Here is an 18,518-nt window from a genome sequence, read left to right as displayed (position 1 = left end):
GCGGGGTGCGCGGGTGCGGAGGGCGCTGTGGGCTGCTCTCCGCCCGCAGAAGCGCCTCCTCCTCACGCCCCCTCAGCCCGCGCCGCCCGGGGAATCCGCCCCGGACCCCGCCGCCATGTTGGGTCGGAGTAAGTGACTCGAACTCGCCGCCGAGCCGGACGGGGCAGAACCAGCCCGACCCCCAGGGGGCGCGCGCCGGTGCGGGAAGGCGCGGGGCGCGGGAGCCGGCGCGAGGCGGCGCGAGTTCCGGTGAGCGGGGCGGCCGCGCGCGCAGGTAGCCGCAGCCCCCGCCTCGCCCCTGCCCCCGCCCCCGCGTGGAGCGGAGAGGCGGAGCCGGGGCGAGGGCGGGCGCCCGGCGGGGAGAAGGTGGAGAGTGAGGCCGAGGGGTGGGGGAGCCCGGGAATTCCCTCCTCCTGAAGTAACGAGTCCGGGGCCGGCCGTGCCGTCGTAGCTGCCGCCGGGCGCCCGGGACGAGGAGGTGGAGGAGGGAGAGGACCCCGCGGGCCTCGCCGCCGCCCGCCGCCCCCTCCCCGCCACTCCTCCCCGCCGCCGCGGCGACTCATGCGAGCGCGACCCGCTCGGAGGGCAGGTAAGCGCCCCGCGGCGGAGGCGGCCGACCCCCGGCCGGCAGCGCTAGGCCCTGGCGCTCGCTGGCGCCGGGAGGCGCCGCGGCTCCCCGCCCCCGCCGGCTCCGAGTCGGGAAGTTGAGGAGAAACTTATCCCCTCCCCCGGCCCGGCCCGGCCCGGCCGGCGGGCGTGTCTCCTTCCCGGCGCTACCTGCTCGCCCCCCGGCTCGGTCCCCGCCCGGTCCAGGGCTTCGCGGTCCCGCCCAAGTCCGAGGTGGGGTCCCCGGAGCCAGGGACACCCCCGCCCGCCCGCGTCTTTAAGATCGAGTGGGCCACACAGCGAGGTGGGGGACAGGTTTATTTTGGCTTGCGCGGTCCAAGTGAGGGGTGAGGGCAGCGGCCCCTGTTTCCCAGAGGGCGGGGGACTGTGCGTGCGTGCGTGTGTGTGTGTGTGTGTGTGTGTGTGTCTGTGTGTGCGCGCGCGCTGGCTGACGCGGGGTGGCAACTGTGCCGGGAGCGCGGACGAGGGTGTGTGTTGGGCGAGCGAGTGAGCCTTTTGCGTCTCTTGCTTTGATTGAAAACCGCAACATGTTAAAGTTTTCCTTTGTTTTGTGTTGGGGGTTGGGAAATATGCCATTCAGGATCCACTTTTACAGTCTTCTGCCACTCCGCTTCCCATTTGTTTCGGATCTGCCCACATGTGTTACAGAAAATTTTGTTTTAAAGTGTTTTTTTTTCCTTCTTGGTAATTGCTTCCAGCTTTTGCTTTATTGGGCATGGGGCAACGTTGTTTTAAGCTCTTCGAAAATCAAGTCTGATGTAGGGATTGCTTTAATTTTTGTTTTGTAGTGAGTAAGACATAATATAGTTCGGATTTGGTTGAGTTATTTTGAGCGTAATGAATTGAAAGTGTGGTGGAATAACATAGGGCCTAACGATTTGTAGAGTATTAAAGAAATGGAAAGTTAAGTCTGTTGGAATCAAAACTTTGTGTTCATGTCTTTATTATGTGTTCCACGGGTGGGTGTTTTCACATAGGTCATTTCACTTACACTTGTGTGATTCACTTACACTTGTGTGATTCACTTACATTTGTGTGATTGTATGTTGGTGCACAGTAACTGTAGGATTATTGTGCAAAGGTTTCTTAATTCTAAACCAGCCTCTTAAATTTCATATGACTTTGCATTTAAGGGAAGTATGTGATAAGTCTCATATCTATCTAGCTCAGTGTTTGGTACTCAGTGGATAGGAGACATTTTGAATGGACAGGTAATGAAGAAGTGTCCTGTCTCAGAAGCCAAGGATGTTGTATCCACCATATGTGATTCATATATTGTTCTGTAAGAAAATTGTATTTCACTAAGCCATTTATCTACACACGTGCACACATAACACATTTTTACTAATCCATAATTGACATAAGAGAAAAGGAAGTCTAATTATATTTTAATTATGGGAGATTAGCTAAACTCTAGAGATTTTTTTAAAGATTCATTTATTTTATGCATACAAGATCTGGAGTACAGGCCAGTGGTGAGGGGGTTGAGAGGATTCACCAGAGGGCAGAGTGGGGAACAGAACAGGTGGATTAACTGAAGTACACTGCTGAGGGGAGCAGTGGGCAAGTCAGGAGAGGGCTGTTACACCATGTGGGTAGCTCCCTGGCAGGCTGGGGCTTGAACTCCTGCTGCAGAGGCTGCAGATAGCTTCCTAGGTTGTGTCTTAACCCCTTGCGCCACCAGGGAGGCCAACTCTAGAGATTTTGAATGCCTTGAAAAGAACAGTTACTTTGATCAGAATCTGAATACAAGGGAGTTCATATCCATGTTTCCAGAATAAAAGGTAAAAAAGCTCTTAAAATGTACTCGATTGTAACTACCATATGGTACAATAGCTTTATTTTTGTAGTATGTTCTTGCTGTCTCCATAAACCACAAAATTGACTTATTTCTGTTCAACTGAAAGTGAAATTACAACTTTGACTTATCTTCCTAGGATAGGTGGAATTTGTTTTATGGTTGAAATAATAATGTTAATTCATGCTTTAAGTTCTTTTTTTTTAAATCAGGAAATTCTCAAGTTGAAAATCAGTATCTATGAAAATAAATCATCTTCATAGTTGCTTTGTTAAAAGACTTCTGTTCCCCACTCTGTATTTGGTGAATCCTCTCACCCTACCCCATGCCTCTGGCCTGTACCCCAGTTCTTGTATGCATAAATAAATAAATCTAAAAAAAAAAGACTATTCTAAAAGAATAACAATGACTCCGTAAGTGAAATATTACCAATACATGGTATAAGACCTTTCAGTACAAAGTTCAAGTTTGCATCATTTTAGGCAGTAAATTTATTAATGAGAGTTATTTTTTATTGACGAACATTGTATTAGAACATCTGTATTTCAGGTTTGCATTATTAAAAATCCACATATGTATGTACGACATTAAGCTTACCGCTAGAAGCCCAGTTCTAGCCTTCATTATACAATTGACTTCCTTTTAACTGATTTACCCACTTCTTTGCCCCTTCCCTTCTGGTAATCATTAATTGATCTTAGAGTAATTATTCTTTATAAATATATTTAGCTCTTAATTTAGTGAGTCTTCAGTATACTGAACAGCATCATACTGTTAGCATCATCTTAAATAAGAAGCCCCAATGTAAAAAAAATTTAAAAAGCAGTATTAATTTCTGGTATCTATATACGCAAACTTGGATGACAAGACCACATGTTTATTTTAAAAACCTATAAGGAAGTGATTTCTATACAAGATGTGGAAGGAGAAAGTTTTGATGGGGATTCTGCTTCTAACGTGGTGGCTGCAAGAGTATTGACCTTAGTGTGGTTCCTTAAGCTATACATTCTGTGTGCTTTTCAGTATCTGTTTTAGTTTACGTAGAACTTTTTTTCTTTTTGAAGAAACCTTGTGTAAAATAATAAAGTGCTTGGATAAACAACAGTGTTTGGTGACTGAATTTAGAAAACTGCCTAGGCTGTTCTTTGCAATCATGATTACACCTATTAAATCATGATTGATGTATATTGGCTAGTGTACATAACCACTTTGGTGTATAAATAACGGTTTGATTATGTTAATATATTGAGAGGAGACACCAACTTTTATTCTTCAAATCCTCTTCAGCTTATGTATTGCGACAAGTAACAGTTAATCAAAATGTGTTTATTAAACTAAAGAAACCGTTCTGTAATCAAGTATAAAATATACTCTTTTTCTGAAAATGTAACGTGTCAGTTAAAACTCAAAACTTAAATATGGGATCATGGTAATAAATCGTAATCCATTTTCAGTTTTCTGGAACAGCAATTCTTTACATCAGTTATTTCTACTGTAGTTTTGATATCCTTAGGGATGTTATGAAAAATCTCAGCATCTAAAGGAAGAGTGTGTTTTGTTTCCAAAGAAAGCAAATGACAATACAATGTTGGAGTTTAAAAAATGCTGAGAATCATTGTTATTATGGTACTTTATTTGCTTTGTATAATGGCTTGCTCTTTTAGTTGTTGTAACTTTGCATTGTTGTAATATAGACTTGAAGAAGAGATGATATCTGTGCCAAACTCTTATATCACAGGAACTTTCAGTCATGTTATAAAGGTGATGTTTGTGGTGCTGGCTTTGTTGTGTGAATATTTACAGGAAGTTTTGGTTAAGATCTTCCATTGTTCAGAACTCTACATGGCGTAGGTCACCTTCAGTTCACATTGAAACAGGTCTGTAATACAAACACAAGCTCTTTTAGTGAGGTACAACTAACTGCTTTTCTTTAAAGGAGGTAATCTGTTCCGATTAAAGTGTCTTATTGGTAGTGTGTGCTAGTGTGTGCGACAATTTGTGTGGGGCTATGGTAGAGTATGTATTATCTCCTTTCTTCCTCTCAGCTGCTCCAGCGCCACAATTAGGCTGAGTATTGCTCAGCTGCAGCTGCTGGGTGATTATGAACCATCCAGCTCCTGTCTAAACTCAGAGGCAGATTTAGCAAAAGGAACTATAGTAACAGCAGAGGGTGAAAGAGAAGAGCCAGTGCTGCTGCCAATATCATTTTAACATGTCTGTATGCCAAGGAATCGTTGGCTGCAGCAACACTACTGTTGTCTTGGAACTAGCAGACTTGATGGTAACATCTTCTGGTCTGGATTGGCTTTACCTGGTGTTACTCTTTACGATATTACATGTACTCCAGAAAAGAGAGAGTCCTGTAATTTCAGAATATAGGCTATTGTACTGATGAGGTACTTACAGATTGAGTTACACTTCAATTCCTCCCCTCCCCCAACCCAGGATAACAGTTTCCCTTCTTTTCCCCTGGTAAGTGTGTACATGTGACTATAAGTTCTCTGAAGTATATATATTATTATACTCCATGCTGCTTTGAGTTGTGTCTCTCTGAAATGTCGCCGCTGTTACTGTAGTGTGCAGGGATGGCAGAGCTGTTATGCAGATTCTTTAGACTTCCTACTTTCTCTAAGGAAGTGGGAGACTTGCAAGAGGCATTGTTTCTAGAACTAACTGCAGGTATCATATCCCCTGTGACATCCTGAATTTTGCAAGTAGAAATGGTAGGTTCTTTTTCTGTTCATTCATTATTCCTGGGGTATGAGAAGATGGACTTAACAAATACAAATATCAGCTATGTACGGCAAGCCCCAGACTGGAAGGTGGCATAGGCAAATTTTGCTGCTTCTGAAATGTGCTCAGTTTATAAACATGCCAGGCAGTTCCTTTTGCTAATCTTAGTTTGGGGATTTGTTCACTCAGGACTTGGCTAATTTGGGATGGGACTGAGTATTAGAAGAAACAGTGTTCAAACTTGTATAACTAGAAGGAAAGAAGACGTAAAGAAAACTGTACACTTGAACATTAAGTACACTGTCATTGTGGTACATTCTTAGCAAGACTTTAGTCCATCCTCTTTGTGTTCTCACAAAACCCTGATATGAAAGCATTACGTTATAATTACAATCATTTTTTTTAATGACAGTGATAAATACTTGACCTTGCTAGTACTAATTGTGGTAAGGAACTGTGAACATGAATATGAATCTGAGAACATTCCCTTGTAGAATGAATGCCTGATAAAATTTGACCTGTATACACAGAGTGATGTGTGTGTGTGTGTGTGTGTGTGTGTGTGTGTGTGTGGCTGTATACACAAACTTTTTCCACACAATACATTTTTAAGGTATACCACTATTAATATTTCATCAAACTAGTTTGGTATTTTTAGGGATTAAAGTGAAAACATATTCTTTAGATTTTTATTCTCAGAGTTTTCTTCTAGAAAATGATCTTATAAAGCAGTTTAAAAACTTGCAAATGTGAATTTAAGAGTCATTTTAATATATCTAGCATGAATGGAAATTCTTTGTAGTTGAAGTTAAGCTAGTCTTTACTACGGTTTATTTTAAAGATTTTTTTTCTTTTTACATTTTTAGTGAATATAGAAAGCCTAAGTTATGCCAATAGAAAGTAGTGACAATATAATGACTTATTGTTCATCTTTCAGGACATAAACAAAAAGACTTCATTTCTTTGTGTAGTATGTGTAAAAGAATACATAGTTCATAGGATATGTCTGCTAGGCTATGGGCGGAAGGTGGAGACAGGAAGTATGGGGAGGAAAGGACTGACCACTGAAACTTAAAAGATTGTCTCGTTTTAGCCTCAGTCCCCAGCAATGTGTAGACTCTAGGTTTTCTTAAACTAGTTATAGAATTAGTACCTTCTTTAATTTTTAAAATAACTTTCAATTTTTTAGATTTAAGTAGAAATTGGGGTGGGGTGGAAAAAGTTGGTCGCTAATAATGAACAAGTTAATAGTTACAATTGTTCCATGATATATTTGATTTCTAAATTTTGTTCTGCTATTATTCGTATTTCCAGATAATGGCATTTTTAAATTAATAGCAGTTGGGTTTTTGAAAAGGAACAAAGAGGGCAGTATGATATAGTAATGAAAGGTCTGTAAGGTAGATGACTCTGTGAAGCTATATGGCCTTGGTGAATTCGGTCAACTCCCTACGCCTTAGATTTACCATTTGAAATAGGAGATAGTTGGGTCAGGTGTTTTCTAACATCCTTTTAGCCTTATTTTATATAAATGTGTGCTTCTAGTACAGTTAAACTTTTTATATTGATAAAATTCAAATTCAAAGTCTAGAATTTGAAATAAAATTACATGTCAGATAAGTAAAGGTTATAGTAAAAAACTGACCCATAGACTTGCAGTGAACTTTCTCAAGCAAATATGCAAATATAGTATTACTGCATTAGGTAAGGAAACTTTTTTTTTTTTTTAACTAATAAGGGAACATTTTTTTAAACCCTGTGGTTGACATGGATATGTAACATGTATGGTGTTACAAATGGTGTGAAAAATACTGTGCTGGTTTTGATGTTACAAAATTTGTTGCAGCATCACTGCTACCTTCTAGGAATTCACAATGGGAGAGAACTGGCTATGATTATAAAGCAGTTATGAATTTTGTAGATTGGTAGATCTTTTTTAGTGTGATAATCCATTACAATACTTCCCAGATATTAGCGTGTGATACCTGAGACCAGGGGTTTAGTCTCAGCATTAACACTACCATGGCCGGAGTTCAATCCCCACTAGGGAGTTAACCTACATATGGAACAGCATCCTTCTCCTGTCTCATCTGCTGCTTCCCTTAGCAGTGTATTTCATTATATCTGCCTGTTTTGTTCCTCCTTCTGTCTCTGGTGAATCCTCTTACGCCCTGTACCTCTGGCCTACACCCCAGTTACTCTGCGCATAAATAAGCAAATAAATAAATTTTTACAATAAAATAAATCCTCTCCCACATTACCAATTTATCGTGTAATAAGATTAGAAAAGTGATGACTTAATTATTGAAGATGATAATTGTGCACAGGTAATTATGACTATTGGAGACAGCTTTGTCACATTCTATCAGAAAATAGCCACTAACATTAAAACATTAAATTTTTTTTTGTGGCGGGGGAGTCCTTCCTGGTGGCACAAGGGGTTAGGTCATAGCACTATCCAGCTAGCACCAGCCATAGCAGCATGAGTTGAATCCCAGCCAGGATGCTAAACCACATGGCACAGCAGATCTCTCCTGTCTCACCCACCATTCCCCTTAGCAGTGTATTTCAGTAGATCCACCTGTTCTGCCCCCCTCTATGTCTCTGGTGAATCCTCTCATCCCCTCAACCCTTCCCCTCTGGCCTACACCCCTGTTTTTGTACACATAAATAAATAAAAATAAATCTAAAAAAAATTAATTTTTAAAATTCTGCATATTTTCCTTAAATACATGTAGTTAGTATTTTTAGAATAAAATAAGCACTGGCATTTTGAAAATGGTTGACTACTTTGAATAAATGAATATTTGACCTATAAAATGCTCTCATGAACCTATAGTCTTGCCGGTCACCCTGTCTTCTAAACTTCCCAGCTCTGCATTAAAAAGCGTTCTGCTTAAAATTAGTATACTATGATGCTCTTTTCTTTCTTTTTGCTGTTTTTCCCTCAAATTTTATTAATTTGTCAATTGTTTACACATCAATATAGCTTTGTCATATCAATATAACTTTGTCTCCCTTGCTGTTAAATTACTTACAGAAGCTTCCCAAGTTTCTCATACTTGCCTGCTAGACACAATGGGACAGCATAAGGAATGAAAAAGTTTCCTGTTCCAACCCTGTGAATGAAAATGCTTCAAAAGATTGGGAATGAGGGCCTCCCCGGCGGCGCAGCAGGTGGAGCACAGAACTGTGAAGCTGTACCGCAGCCTCTGTAGCGCAGGTTTGATTCCTGGCCAGCCAGGGAGATTCCCACATGGCGAAGCATACCTCTCCTGTCTCACCCCCTGCACCCCTCAGCAGTGCTTTTGATCTGTCTGCCTGTTCTGCTCCCCAGTTGGTCTCTGGTAAATCCTCTCACTCTCCTGTGCCTCTGGACTATACCCCAGCTATTGTATAAATAAAAATAAATAAATAAAAAAGATTGGAAATGAGAAACTATAATGAGGAAAATAGAAAAGGACTTGGGAAAATGAAGTATAGACATAGAGTTTATAATTTACCCTTTTGTGCACTTTTTTCTATTTCCTTCCCATTTACTCCTGTTAGGTGTTGGGGAAGAAAAGAAGAGAGCCCATTCTGTGGCTGGTGCTGCATGTTCATGTGCATTATCACATTTAATTTAAATCTCTAAAGCCTTTACAAAATACAGAAAAATCATGGAAGGAGGTAGGTATTTATTACACATGGAAAAACTAAGAATCAGAAAGTGTATGTATTTTGGTAAGGTCACATGACTAGTTGGATAGAACTGAATTTGACTCTGGAACTGACAGCAAGCCTGTTCATACATCTTTCTTAGAAGTAAGGAGCAATGATGGAATGGGGAACATCTTACCTTTTTCCTTCTCCCATAAACCATACATTTGAATTGAGCCTGAGAATTTTCAACCACATAAGCTTTTCTTTCTAATGGAAGTAATTTTGCCATACCTATTTGATGAAAGATGTAAAGTCCAATATTATACAAACAAAGATGAGTTATTACACTAACCACACTGTAGCAAAAGCTTTCCTTTTCTAGATTTGGGTTTATAATGCAAAAGTGATATACTAATTCTGGAGCGCTTTTTTAATCTTTTTATAAAATAAAATTTTCAGCCTAAGATAACAAAGAACAGTGTTTTGCTGTTTTTCCAATCAAATTTCTTCTTTTCTAACTAAATTTAATTTATTAAAAGAACAAAGAAGCATGTAAAATATGGGTTATTACAATAATTAAACTGGCAAATGCTGTCTTTTGTGCATTTGGTTTGTAAAATGTATATATAGTCTATATGTATATAGTCAAAGCACAAATCTTCCCGTGTGTGTGTGTGTGTGTTTGTGTGTGTTGTTTATACTCAGATTTGAGTCTTCTGACTCAAGCGGGGTCAAACTCTGCAATATTGACTTCATTTATTCCTAGACAAGTTAGTAAAAAAGGTTTACTTTGTCTACATGGTCCATCACATTTAGACACATGCTGCAGAAAGAGATCACACTTTCTAATTTGCCTTGCAATAGTATAGCAATTTCCTACATCTTGGCAGGACCATTCAAAATTTCACTTCCTGCTGGAGGGAGTAATAGAATTCTTCCATAAAGACTTGTTCATATAAATCTTATTACATGAATTCTTCACTCTGAATGAGAAATCTCATCTAAAGCTCCAAATGGAAATTTTATTTGTTACTCTTTTACCACCATGTAATTCTGCCATTGACAGTGATTTCCTTCACCACCTTAGAAACCTTTTCTTCTTTGACTTCCTTTTATTTCAGTTGTATCTAAGAATGTGCCTTTTGTCCTCTAATAAATTGGGGTATTGTTTTCCAGTGGGACTTTGAACTTGATTTTGTAGCATTAGTGTCCCACTCCTTCACATGTCACTCCAGCACTTCCATCATTACTCATGTTTATTAATTCCACATAAGACAGGTTTTAAACAGTTGTGCTAACTCTTTAAGTGTTGGACTGACTGTTGCAAGAACGTAAAAGTCCATGAGGGTTGTTTTATTTACTGAAGTTATCCCAAGCAGAAAACAATAGCACATAGTAGGTACTTATTTAATATTTTTAAATGTAGCAATGTTCAGCAGTCCACTGGCAATATTTACTTAACTTGGGAACGGAATGTCAACAAATAGTTCCTTACTTTAAAACTGATGCAGTAATCACTGATGATTTTTATTCAAGGCTCCTTAGACTGGCAGGCCTGGTGCTAAACTAGAGGCTTTAGTGCACAAGATGAATTTAAATAAACATTTTGCTTGATGCTGATGGGAAAACTGAGGTTTGATTTTGCAGTGACTTATAAATGTTAAAGAGCAATAAGTACTTAACTTCCCTAAGATGAGTTACCTATTTACAATGAGGGGATACCTTTCCTTTATACCTTAATCTCTAAATATATTCCTAGCAACCATGCTTCTTAAAAATCTCTGGCACACATCAGTTTCCATTATATTGATACAAGTAATTGTATGCACATACCTTGGTGTAGTTAGAGTTGAGAAAAATGGTCCTTGGCATTGCCACACCAAGCTATCTTTCACTGACAACTTCACACCATACAAGGTGAGAACAGAGTTTTTGGTGGGAGGATAGCTATTCCTGCCACAGAAGAAGATTGGAAGTAACCTTGTAGTTAACAAGTTACACATCTATGTGAAAATACACTGGCTGTATCAATATTATTCATTTGGGCATGGAAGCATATCCTTAATACAATTAACAGTGGTTAGTGCAGAGGAAGGGTAGTTATGATAGGAAATGGCAAATATTCAAATACCTTCTGGAAGTGTTTTTTATACAGTGCACATGCAGAATCTAATTTCGTATTTTAGGTGGTAATGGAAGCTTTAATTATAATAGTTGCTATTTTGGACTTAATTAGGACCATTAGAAAAAAGTTATATGCAAATTATAGGAAAAACCTTTGGAGAAAAGGGACCTTGTCTTGGGCTTATATTAAAAGTAACAGAGAAGGTAGCTAAGCTTTGGAAACAACCCAAATGCCCAAAAATAGATGACTGGATCAAGAAGATGTGGTACATATATACCATGGAATATTACTCAGCATTCAAAAAAGATAAACACATGCAATTTGCAGCAACATGGATGGCACTGGAAGGGATCATGCTCAGCGAAATAAGCCAAAAAGAAAAAGAAAAATACCGGATGGTCTCACTCATAGCAGGAATCTAGAAAACTTAAATAAGGGACCAGGAAAATGAATATAAGAAAGTGAAAATCAAAATCAACAAAAAACTATGAACCAGAGACACTTTTTGGGGGGTGGGGGGCGGGAGGGGAAGGATTGGGGTCAGAATGGGGCGTTTGCAATTGTATGGGGGAATATAAAAATAAAATTTAATATTAAAAAAAAAAATAAATAAAAGTAACAGAGAAGGAAATGTATACCCTAGACTGAGGGACACATATTAGAAAATCAATAAAAGTTTAATGTTTATGATTAATGGGCAGTATACCACCTAAAACAGTGAAAAGTCTAAATATGTTCCTAATGTTTTTATAGGAAAATTTGGGAAGCACTTCAGAGTGGAAAGGAGATTCAGAGTAGAATATGGGTGGTACCTGCATTTACAGAGCACTTTTGGTGATTGAAAAAAAAGTTATTAGCCATATGAAAGAATTTGGTGGGGATAGTGGCATGTGGAAATTATGGTTGAGCTAACCCCCCTCCCTTAGCTACTTCTCTTAGGACTTAGGTTTTGTTTTGTTTTGTTTTCTGGATGGAGGAGAAACTTGTAATAAAAGGTCATGTAGAAGAGAGGGTCAAGACAGTATCTTTGGATATTGTCAGAAGATGACTAGGAATTTCAGAATGATTGATGCTTAGAAGAAGGAAAAAAACAAAATGACTACACACACAATTCTTGGAGATGAATTCACAGCTAAAAGGAAAAAGGAAGTCACAGGTCTATAATTTAGAAAGTTAAAACAGTAGATAACAGGATACACCTAACTCTATCTCCTAACTTGTGAAGGAAAAAAAAAAGATTTTCTAATTTAAACAGTTGATTTTCCTTTGTTTTTTTTTCCCTTTGATTTTCCTTCTAACTGTTTAAATTAGAAAAAAAGAATAAGAAAGTAGATAACAGTAAGAGGGTATCTAGCTTTAACTAATTTCAAGTTTCTACGTACAGAAGCATTCTATTTGAAGGTTCTGAAAGACATTTCTGATATTCTCAGTACTGCACCAGTAATAGAAACAGGTAGACATCTCAAAAGAAAAATGATTAAATGATGCTTTTAAAATGTTAAATTTTAGGGGCCTCCCCTGGTGGCACAGCGATTGAGTGCTGGGTTGCGAGGCTGCCCGCAGCCTCTGCAGCTCCAGTTCAATCCCCAGCCACCAGGGAGGGTCCCACCAAAAAAAAAAAAAAAAAAAAAAAGTTAAATTTTAATAAATGCAGGCCTTTGATCCTGACAAAATTTTATAAGTTTATTAAACAGTTACCATTAGAGGTCATTTTTAACAGTTGACCACAAGTGATTAATTGATGCATTGCCCCACCTTTCTCTGGAATTTGCATAAAAATGCTGCATCTAGATCATCTGTCAGTATTACTTTTCCTGTGTCTGTGAGTGGTTGGACCTGAGAAGCTGATTTTCCTTCCAACTGTAAGAGTCTACAGTTATACTTTTTCTTCTTCTTTTTTGTTTTCTTCTTCTTCTTCTTTTTTTTTTTTGGCTTGTTGTATTTTCTCCTTTTTGTAATTAAGTCTTCTAATGTCACGATAGACTTTGCCTTATCTTTTTCATGATATTCAGAGCAAGGGATATTAACAGGTTTAAAACTTTGTATGTATTTCTATTTTAGGAAGATTGAACTAGAATGTGTATGCATGCTTGTTTATCCCAAATCTGTGAACATTGTTTTATTTTTGTTAGTTGTATGTTTAATATGGATTCCTTGAAGTTATTATAACTTGCTTTTTGAGTTGAAGGGTACTGTACATCTTTCCGTGTGGTGAACTGCTTGCTTATAACCTTTGCCAGATTTGCTATTGGGTTGTTTAATTTTCTTTCAGATTTTTAGGGATTTTTTTGTGTGGTAAGGCTATTAATTTTTTTGTGCATATGTTGCTGATGCTTTCCCATATTTCTGCTGATCTTTATTTTGTCAAATTTTATCTAATATTTTCTTTTATCTCAAAAATAAGTTAAAAATAATTTCCTCTCCTGGATTTTGAGTTTTAAGAGTACTTTTCTACAGCATAATTGTTTAAAAATTCTATTTATAGTTTTTGTTTTCATTTTATATTGCAAACAATTTAGCTCTTTACTCTGAAGTTTATGCTTGTATTTGTTGTGAAATAAGAATCCAATTTGTGGGCCTCCCTGGTGGCACAAGGGTTTAAGACGCAACCTATGAAGCTGTCCCCAGCCTCTGCAACACGAGTTTGATCCCCCACCCAGCCCGCCAGGGAGCTGCCCACATGGCGCAGTGTACCTCTCCTGGCTCGCCTGCTGTTCCCCTCAGCAGTGTGCTTTGGTCAATCTGCCTGTTCTGTTCCCTGCTCTGTCTCTGGTGAATCCTCTTACCCCCCTTACCTCTGGCCTTTACCCCAGCTATTGTATGCATAAATAAATAAATCTCTAAAAAAAAAAATCCAATTCGTGTTTTTCCTAGTAACATATAGCTGGCGTGTGATACAGCTGATAGAGCTCAACAGTGCTATTTATTAAATCTGTCCTTTCCACTGATTCAGACTTTCACCTTAACATTAATAAATTCTTGAAATCTCAGTCCTGTTTCTGGGCTCTCTCTTTTCCAGATATTTACTCATTTATTCTATGTTAATACCACATAGCTTGGTGATGATCTTGATCATGTTAACAACAGAAAGACCTAACCTGTGCCTGTGTGCATGTCACAGAGATAAATATTTTAACTCATTCATTTCGCACAAAGCCCTGTGTATTTATTAGATCTCCTTTCTTTTGAAAATCTGCTGTAGATGTTCTGACATATAGCCATTTTATTTAATGAATTGTTTTCCCCCCCAAATATAGGAGCATTTCATGAATTTTTCATCTCTGCATAAGAGATTTGCCATGTTAATTCCAACTTTGGTATATAGCTGCCAAAGTGAGCACTGAGTTAGGTATTCTTAATATCTTTATTTTTACAGGTGAAAAAATAGGTTTCAAGATGTTACATTTATTCAAGTTACAAGCTACAACTGTAACCAGCTTTTTAACTCTGGAGCCTATGCTCTGAACCATGTCTTGTGATTCCTAGCAGGGTATATCTCCTTTTTAATTTTCAAAAATTTATTGACTGTTCTTACATATCTGCCCTCTCCATGTGAACTTCATTGTGATTTTGATTTAGATACTGTTAATTATTTAGATTTATTTAAGAAGTAAATCTTTATAATAATGGATCTTACCATCTAAAAATAAGTGATGAATTCATTGAGTTTGTATCTAACAGTTTCATTTTTTCTTTTTTTGTAGACTACACAGCTTATTTTGGCTACCCTTGCCTTGTGTCCCATTCTTGTATAGAGCCTAGACATAATGTTCCCCAGGTTTGGGGTTGTTAACCAGAAAGGATTCACAGCTTTAGGGTATCTGATCATAGAGAGGGCTGAGTTTGTTCCAGAGAAACTGAAGCATTGGAGATCGTGAATAAGTTTATGACAGGCACAACTATAGGATCACCAACATCATAATAAATGCAAGTCTGGGAATTCATCCCTCCTTAGTAGTGATCTGGGAGATAGGGATACTTCAGGCCAATGGTCAGAATAAAGGGAAGAAAGAGAGGTCAGATATTAACTCCTGATTCAGCATGTTGGGTGGATGTAGTCTTTAGTCAATGTGCACTACTGTTCATTTGATTCATAGGTCTCTAGCCTCTGTACGGGACCAGATGTGAGGTGGACCTTTATTTAACTGGGATATGCGTATCAAAGGCTCACTGCCTTCCATATTTGCCACAGTGTCAGTAGTCAGGAGTACTTAGTAAGGTGTCTCCCAGTGGGGCTCCAGCGCTGTCTTCCTCTGATGACACTTCTAGAGTACCCAGTTACTAGCCTTCAGAGGGTGACCTACAGAATCCCTTGAATTGGGATATGGAAGACTTACTTAATCTTTCAGTCTGAGTGACTGCCTCCCAAGTAGCATGTTGTCTATTCATCATGAAACTGCTGTTTACAAACCAAGTATCCCTTTGTTGGTCAGCCAAGGACCCTTTAAAGGGCACTGTCCAAGTAACAGTGGAATCCCACATCTCCTCATCCTGCTCCAGAGTCAAGCGAATGGCCCTTGAAAACAGTGAGAAAGAACTCAAAACATTTGGGGTATGCCACACCTTTGTTCTTGTTCTTTGGTGCCATAGGAGTTCACTTTGGATCCCACTGCTGCCACCAAATCTGTTTCAAAAATTCAACTGGGTAAATTTAGAGATATAATTATTATTCAACAATTCATGGACCAGGCAGCATTTCATTTAGATAATAGAAATGTGCTCTCCATAGTTTTATTTTCTTAATATAGACAGAGCACTTTCTGTTAAACTTATTCATAGTAATATTTTGTGTGTGGTTTTGTTTTTATTTTTTTAAGATTTATTTGTTTATTTATACAAGCACTGGGTACAGTCAGAAGCACGGGAGGGTGAGAGAATTCACCAGAGCCAGAGCGGGGAGCAGAGCAGGCAGAAGGATCGAAGTACACTGCTGAGGGGAGCAGTGGGTGGCAGGAGAGGTCTGCGCGCCATGTGGAACCCTCCTCTGGTGGCCGGGGAGCAGCCGGGGATCGAACCGACGCTACAGAGGCTGCGGGCAGCTTCGCAACCCAGCACTCAACTGCTGCGCCACCTGGGAGGCCTGGTTTTGTTTCTAAAGATTTATTTATTTATGCATACAAGAACTGGGGTACAGTCCACAGGTGGGGTGGGGGTTGAGAGGCTTCAGCAGAGACAGATTGGGGAACAGAACAGGCGGATGAACTAAATACATTGCTAAGGGGAGCAGTGGGAGGGAGCTACGCACATGGGTAGCTCCCTGGCCGGGGATCAAACTTGTGCTGCAGTGGCTGTGGATATCTTCATAGGTTGAGTCTTAACCCCTTGCACCACTAGGGAGGCCCTTGTGTTTGGTTTAAAAAAAACAACTTGTTGGTCCAACCACTATGGAGAGCTGTGTGGAGATTCCTCAACCTGCTAAAGATGGAGTTTCCATATGATCCAGCTATTCCACTCCTAGGTATTTATCCAAAGGACACAGAATCATTAATTCAGAAGGACACCTGCACCCCTATGTTTATAGCAGCACTATTTACAATAGCTAAGCCATGGAAACAACCCAAATGCCCAAAAATAGATGACTGGATCAAGAAGATGTGGTTCATATACACACTGGAATATTACTCAGCAATCAAAAAAGATAAACTCATGCCATTTGCAGCAATATGGATGAAGCTGGAAGGGATCATGCTCAGTGAAATAAGCCAGAAAGAAAAAGAAAAATGCCAGATGGTCTCACTCATAGCAGAAATTTAGAAAATCTAAATGAGGGACCAGGAAAAAGACTAATTATAATAAAGTAAAAATCAAAATCAGCAAGCAACTATAAACCAGAGACACACTGTAGGGGGAAGGAGGAGAGGAAGGATTAGGGTCAAAATAAGGGGGGTGGGAATTGTATGGGTAGTATAACCAAGATAAACATGCATACATTGTGCAAAAATGAAAAATGATGTAAAAATATATAAAATAAAACCACTTCTACTGGAAAAAAATAAAAAAAAAAACTTGTTAATTGGAAATAATTGCAAAGTTACAGAAGAATTGGCAATAGTAGTACTCCTTGAGGGCCTAGATCCACCAATTTACCAGTTGTTAAACACTTTTGCCAAACTGTATTTTATCTTCCCTCCTAGCATGCGTGGGTATGGGTGTTTTCCACCCCCATTACCATTTGAAAGTTAGCTGTAAGCATCATGTCTCATTCTAAATACTTCAGGGTATATTTCCTAAAAACAGGCCTTTTCTTATACAACACAGTCCAGTTATCAAATTCAGAAAGTTTAACATCACTGTAATATTGTTATCTGATATGCAGTTATTGTAGGTTAAATTGTGTTCCCCTGAAAGATAGTTTAAGTCCTAACACTAGTACCCATGAATATGAACTTTTTTTTAGAAATAGGGTCTTTGGATATGCAATTAAGCTAAAGTCATACTAAGGTGGCTCTATTTCAATATGTTATAAGAAGAGGAAAATGCCATTAGAGACAAACATTTGGGAGAAAGTCATGTGACAGTAGAGGCAGATGTTAGAGTAAAGCTGTCAACCAAGGAACCCCAAAGATTGCCAGCCACAGTCAGAAACTCGGAGGAAGAGTTCTCTTCACTTTCAGAGAGAACATAACCTTACCAACACCTTGATTTTGGATTTCTTGCCTCCAGAACTTATGAGAGAATACTTTTTCTGTTGTTTTAAGCCATTTTATTTTATTTTTTAAAGATTTATTTATTTATACAAGCACTGGATACAGTCAGAAGCACGAGAAGGTAAGAGAATTCACCAGAGACAGAGCAGGGAGCAGAACAGGCAGACTGACGAAGTAACACTGCTGAGGGGAGCAGCGGGCGTGGCAAGAGAGGTCTGTGCGCCATGTGGGACCCTCACCGGCAGCTGGGGATCAAACCCGGGGATCAAACCCATGCTGCAGAGGCTGGAGGCAGCTTCGCAGCCCAGTGCTCAACCGCTGCGCTACCAGGGAGGCCCTTAAGCCATTTTATTTTTAACATAGATATATAAAATATGAATTTCGTAACTATACTCAGTTTGCTCACATTATTGATTTTTGTTTGTAATCAATAACTATATGGTAGCAGATTCAATACTTTCCTATTTAGGGCAAAACGTTTCAAAAGTACATCATTTTAGATTTTTTTAATCCAGTATTACACACAAATATTTGACAGTATCACAAATTTCAAAAAGCCTAACTTTGACTCACTTATGAAAGTGTTATTATGTGGCTGAGGGTTACCAAGGAACCCCAGACTGTCAAGGGGTACAGGCTCTGAAAGGGGTTTAGCTATCCATTATACACATAGGCAAAGAAAGCAGATTCTTCATGCGAACAATTTTTAATAGAATTGGTGTGCATGGAGAAGAGAAGAAAGAATATTCCTAATAATAGCTTCCTAGTGAAACCCTCCAAATTAGCTATCCCCTCATGGGCAAATGCCCAGCCACACATTCTGAATCTGAAGCAGGGTTGCCACAAGTTTAAGATACTTTTTGGAGGAAAACCTCAAGAACGGGGTAAGGCAAGTCCCAGAGTGTTGAAACAGAAGGAAAGACTCAAATTTCAAAGTATACCATAT

At 39.3% G+C, this 18,518-nt stretch overlaps 1 protein-coding gene across 7 annotated transcripts in view; it reads left to right on the top strand.

The window, feature by feature from the left end:
• The first annotated feature begins 226 nt into the window (after nt 1-226).
• Nucleotides 227-18,518, top strand: part of YES1 (YES proto-oncogene 1, Src family tyrosine kinase) — a 60,507-nt gene continuing 42,215 nt past the window's right edge. For 2 of the 7 annotated variants that reach the window (XM_054694157.1, XM_054694158.1), the window contains exons 1-2: nt 8,344-8,381; nt 8,708-8,827. In XM_054694157.1, the coding sequence (XP_054550132.1) occupies nt 8,818-8,827 (10 nt within the window). In that variant the 5' untranslated portion in view covers nt 8,344-8,381; nt 8,708-8,817. Of the gene's footprint in view, nt 250-501; nt 590-8,198; nt 8,382-8,707; nt 8,828-18,518 lie in introns of those variants that run through there. The other 5 variants (XM_054694156.1, XM_037508764.2, XM_037508762.2 and 2 more) reach the window with 5 other exon arrangements.

The sequence above is a fragment of the Talpa occidentalis genome, unplaced genomic scaffold, assembly GCF_014898055.3.
Source record: "Talpa occidentalis isolate TD23 unplaced genomic scaffold, MPIMG_talOcc4v2.1 talOcc4.13, whole genome shotgun sequence".
Classification (NCBI taxonomy): domain Eukaryota; kingdom Metazoa; phylum Chordata; class Mammalia; order Eulipotyphla; family Talpidae; genus Talpa; species Talpa occidentalis.
The sequence above is the reverse complement of the archived record's forward strand: the minus strand, read 5'-3'. Positions and strand labels throughout refer to the sequence as shown.